At 41.0% G+C, this 5,684-nt stretch overlaps 1 protein-coding gene across 1 annotated transcript; it reads right to left on the minus strand.

The window, feature by feature from the left end:
* Positions 1–2,717: 2,717 nt before the first annotated feature.
* On the minus strand, positions 2,718–3,935 carry LOC116265456 (uncharacterized). Its single transcript, XM_031646050.2, has one exon. The coding sequence runs from the start codon at positions 3,933–3,935 to the stop codon at positions 2,718–2,720; it is 1,218 nt and encodes a 405-aa protein (XP_031501910.2).
* Positions 3,936–5,684: the final 1,749 nt, after the last annotated feature.

The following is a 5,684-nucleotide window of genomic DNA, read 5'->3' on the forward strand; positions in this document are numbered from 1 at the left end:
ACAGTGTGACCTTATTATTTGCAAACAAGAAAACAAATGATGGGATAATTAAACATACACACAAACACGAGGTAAACAAAGTACCTAGTCAAAAGACTTGTATTAATTTCTCACAATTTTATTGATTTGAACTTATTTATTTATTTATCTTTCCAACTCTCTTTTATTAAATAAACTTTAACATGAAAAGAAAGGTAAATTGAAAAGGGTTGTTAGAGTTGTGACAAGCCATTCATTGTCTAGTGTCGGGAGTTTTAGATCCGGCGTTTGGCCGAACCCAATATTTTGTACTTGAATTTGAGAAAGCGCAATCATAATGAATGTGGTATGCTTAAATCTATATGTTTCTAAAACTATACGAAATCACTAAATACCATAGATTGTGCAAAAATATTTCAAACTTAATTGTCATAGCCTTACTTTTAAACCCACATAATTCGAGCAGGGAAAAAGTATACGGCGATTAAAATTTGTCTGTATCCACCAATAACACTCTAGTCTCTGTCCACCAAACCTCTCTCTCGAGAGGAAACCGGGGCGTGATAATTAAACTCTGGTGATAAAATTAGAGAACCCAAGCTGCTGAATCGTTCGATTCAAGTTGAATCAGTTGTGAATAAAAAAATATTGTATTCACTTTTATCGGAAAAATGTACTAGTAATTAAAAACAAAACTTTGAAATATTTGTAAAAAAAAAAGGAGCAGGAAGTCAGAGTGGGCAATCGGTTTGCCACTGAATATTCAATTAGAGTTGTCTCACTCAGGCTATATGGACAGTAGGATCTTACATAAAAATGACCTTCAACAATCACAAGGCACATGCTTAGATGCTTGTGAATAACGACGCCAATGTGAAAATTTTAAGAACCAAGTTGTTGTTACAAACTTTCATGTCATGAGGATCTACTGGAGATTTATTTATTTACTTATTCATTTTTTGGTGAAGGATGCAGACGAGAGATTACATAAGCCTATAAAGCTGATCAGTGAAGTGGAATTGACCAATTCCACCATCCGAGCATAAGGCTGCACACGAGTGGAGCAGAGCCCGAGCTTGTTTCAGCTCGAGCTTGACTCGGCTAAAAAAACTCGAGCTTGAACTCGACTTGTTTAACCCATTTAACTTGTTTAGAGTTAACTCGCTTGGTGTTAAGTCGTTTAACTCGTGTAAGCGTTAATGTAACTCGTTTAACTCGTGAACGTTTAACTTGTGTAACTTGTGAAAATTTATTTTTACCCTAAACGTTAATATAGAGTACATGGTTACAAGCCGAGTCGAGTTTCTGAAACTCGAGCTCGAGTCATCTCATTTCGAGTATCTTTGCCAGTTCAAACTCAATTTGCTTCATCATATCAAGCACGAGCCGACTTTTTCGATGAGTTCGAGTCGAACTCAAGTTGGCTTGGCTTGGCTCGTTGTGCAGCCTTATGTGAGAGAGAGAACCTAAACCTCCCCATCATTTTTTTCCTGCCCCCAGCGCATAGGGCTGCACTGGTGCCACCGGCGATGAACCGTGCTTGCATGTCAACTACTGCATCACCATCTCCCTGTTTGCACAAAGCAGTCCACAACAAATAACAGAAGCAGTGGCCGCAATGAGACAGATTTTTTTTAAGCGCATTTGGCAGACTGTGAAACACACAGAAGCAGGCAGTAGAAGCAGAAACCATCCAAAGGCAGAGGAAGTTTGAACATGCACAATCCTGAGAGCAGATAGAGTCTATTTTCAGAAAGGAACCATTAAAAAAGCAGGGCAAAGAGGTAATAAAAAAAGTCTCAACATGTGCAATAAGAAATAAACAGTGGCAGGAAGACGATAAAAGATTGCAGAAAGTTTTAATACATGCAGTTAATAAATAAACAGGGTAGACGAAGGAGATTAATGACATTTAGATGAAACCTTTACCATTGTAGGCTAAGAAGTAACTCGCCAAATTGATAGTTAAGTGTTGAAAACAGTAACAGTCTTAAATATAAGGAACAAAATTCTCCGTTTGAAAACTACTAGTTGCTACTTAAAGATGGTGGCATTGCTGTTCCTTCAAGTAATTAGCCAGCAATCTGTCATAAAGAATGGGTTCAATAGCTAGTAAATTTCGATTCTGCTTTTCCTTTGTTCCTGGAATTCAAACATTGTGCATGTCTAGTGGTTTTCGAAAAGAGCAGATTGGGTGAAATGTATCTACACAAGATTTTTGTTGCACATGTGATTTTGCATTTTTGAAAACAGGAAAGAGATTGGCCTTTTCAGATGCATAAATGTGATTTGCAGTGAAGATATCTTTTAAAAATCTATAGATTTCAAAAGTTCATCTGAACATCCCAATGAACTGATCCAGTAATGCATTGATTCAGAGGCCATTTTCACAAGAAATATTCTTCAAAAGTTAGTAACCTGTATCTAGAACTATGGCGGAAGAGTGAGATAAATGTTAGGAACAAGGTTCTCTGTTTTTCTCTCTCTTACAACATCAAGATAAGAAAATGAAGAAGAAAAAGACACAAGGTTCTCTTATATCCAAGTATAAAGAACCGCTCCTTCTTAAACATGAGAATTAGCGTAAACCTGTAAAAAGATCCACAAGAATTAGGAAAACTTATTAACCATAGATCAGACTCCACATTTCAACAAGTCACTCTATAAATTCTTAACTAAACAAAAAAGAGAGAGAAAAGCCATCGCCCATGGGGAAGCTGGATCTTGGCGTTCCAGCGTCAAGTTGATTTGGGGAGGTGATAGGCTAACATGGCATACAGCACTTGCAGTACAGTGAGAGTAAGCAGAATGAGGACAGCAACGAGGGAGCAGTACGACCACGGGCTCCTGAAAAAGGTGCGTCTCAGGTCAGCCCAGCACGATATCCCTTTGCTCTTGCAATGCTCGTTGATGTCCTTCCGAACCTTAGACAGCATGTCGATTCCATACGTGTCTCCTAGCTTTAGATCCTTGAAGAAGTCAACGACATCTTCCAGGCTGCCGAGCTGATTGTCGATGATCCCCTGGGAAGTCAAGGCTCGGGCGTCGGCGGCAGTGAGTAGAAGGTCACTGAGAAGGCGAAGGTAGGACGACACCGGCTGCACAGGTTGGTTGTCATCTTCCACAAGACGTTGCTCGTAAGCCACCATGTTCCTGAAAATGTAGTCGGAGTCCCTGTTGATGAGGATATGCGGGAGCTTAAGAAACGGTCTCCACGACGGCCTGGGATCCCATATCACCATTCCTTCTGCCGCCGGCGAGATGGTAACGCCCGAATCCTCGAGATCAATAGCACTGTAGCGTACGCTCATTTCGCCAAAGTTATGGGGAGAGAGACACGCTCCTGTTGCCGAGCCTGCTACGCGGCTTTGCCCAACCATAATGGGCAGAAATTTCATCCTTGCAGCGTCGAGGAGATGGCAAGCGCCGGCCAGGTTTGGCACCTCAAATGTTTGCATGAGATAGAAATCTAAGAACTTGTTGAGCATAATTTCGAATGGCGGATCTCTGTACTGTAGGTGGCTATAAAGGCGTTGAAGAAAGGCCATGGGGATTTGGTTCTTGACCACCAACACATCAAGCAGAATATGGCGGAGCATGATGTTGTTCAATGGAAATAAGGTGGGGGAAAACCTGGTGCGAAAGGGATGCGGCTCTGTTGTCATGATGTGCATCAACTCCAACACGAAGCATCCATCTCTTACCAGCAGCTTGACAAATTCATCGTTGTCTGGAAGTGTGAAGAATGGGCTATTCGCCCCCTCGTAACATTCTCTCACCTCCAGAGCATCGTTTCTTAGGGCATTAACGACATCATCTGTGCTACTAATTTGCGTCCTCAACAGGACCAAATTGAGCACGGTATCCTCCAACGAGTGGGCGTTACTGACGTAGTAAGGTCCAATGCACAGGAACAAAGGCATCTTTGGCTTGTATGCTCTATCGTTCTCGTACATCATGAAGATGCAAGGCTTTGGACACATTCTTTCTCTCTCTCTCTCTCTCTCTCTCGCCGCTGAACTTTGATAGGACTGATTACATGTAAGAAAAAAATGCACACGAAATTTTAAACATTTAAAGGAGGATTGGAAACTTGGAATTGAAAAAAAAGTTTTTGAAAATAAGTTTCTGGAAATAAAGGAATAGCTTACTTTGGTGAGTGTATGATGACTGAAAACCAAATTTGTTTGAAACTAATTCTTAATTTGATGGATTGGAAACAAGGAAACTTGTTTCTTAGTTTCTTATGTGCGTGAATGTGTCTCTGCATTTTCACTGTTCGAAGAATGCATTCACTTCAAAGTGGACTGAAATCGATTAACCTATCATAGAATTTCAGATGACTTGCACGAATCAGGTTAATTTCAGGTTGACAAAGAAAACCATTCCAATTGCACAAATTCGAACTAATTTTCTGTTTATGGAAATCAAATAATGAATAAGATGAACAAGGAATCGGAATGCCGTTTACAAACAGAAGTTCCTCCCGTTTCAAGGATGCATCTTCTTCCTGAACACAATCTCCACCACGTCCACTCCGAATCAACGTGGCATTAGTAATATTGACCACCTCCGATTTCCCAAACAGCAGCTTGACAGCCCCGATCGTCTCTCCGGAGCATGGCCTCTCTAATGTCACGACGACTATCCCACCGGGCCTGACCGTCCGCTCCATCTCCTTCACGAACCTGGCCGGGAAAAGCGCATCGGCAAGACGAGAAAAAGGGGAGGTTGTGAGGGTCGGCGTCGCTGACGAGGGGCGGTGAATCGAAGAAGGGGAGATTGGAGCGGGAGGAAGTGGGGAGGCGGTGGTGGCGGTGTGGGTTACTGCAGAAGGTGAGTGGGTGGGTCATGGGTGGTAGAGAGGAAGATGAGCACGACGGAGGTGGCGACGATTGCCGAGCAAGAGAGCTTGTTCAGCAGGGCGTGGGAGGCGGAACTCCATTCCATCACAGCGACGCAGGAGGAAGGGAAAGGCGCATGCTTAAAAATGAAGAAATAGAAAAAAAGACCGACGAGCGTGCACGCGACAAGTAGTCACCAAGCAAACAAAAGACCACCATCAGAAGACAAGAAACAAAGTATATATATATATTTTTTTATTTTTGAGGGGGGTTACTGTATAATTTATAAAACTTTTTATGTCAAATGTAAATTTTTTAAAAATCCTGTATAGTAATTTATTTTCTTAAATTTAAGTAGTAGGCATGGCTTCTGCCAGTGCCTACCCCTAGAGAAAGTTGCGTGCACAACGGCACATGGTATCGAGTAAAAGAGAAAGAGATATTTTTCTATTTTTAAAAAAATCTTTTAGCAAAAAGTTTTCTTTTTCAATATAATTAATGATATTTTAGTTATTAACCATATTAATGCACAAATTAGTGCATTCAGTATGGCCGTAGAATCTTTGCAGTTAGCACACATTCAATTGGTATTTCTGCCGTGCTGCGCTTGAAAATGGCAGTCGGCATGCGTAGCAGGTCAGACTGAGATTACAGCTTCTCCTTATGCTTTTTTTTTTTTTTTTGGTTTTCTTTAATGTTTTATGTTACAGAAACTTCAATGTCACATGATAAAATACAGTCTGCCAAATAAACTATATAAATAAAAACAGCATGGATGGAGGAGCCACTGAGAAGAATGATAGCAGATTTCGGAAATGCAGTAACAGATAGAGTGAGAAACTGATTGAGAACAGCGCCTTA

The sequence above is a fragment of the Nymphaea colorata genome, chromosome 12 (assembly GCF_008831285.2).
Source record: "Nymphaea colorata isolate Beijing-Zhang1983 chromosome 12, ASM883128v2, whole genome shotgun sequence".
NCBI classification, from domain to species: Eukaryota; Viridiplantae; Streptophyta; class Magnoliopsida; order Nymphaeales; family Nymphaeaceae; genus Nymphaea; species Nymphaea colorata.

What these genes read in the sequence shown, in the direction of transcription:
- LOC116265456 (XM_031646050.2), bottom strand. Translation starts at nt 3,935, where the DNA reads ATGTACGAGAACGATAGAGCATACAAGCCAAAGATGCCTTTGTTCCTG.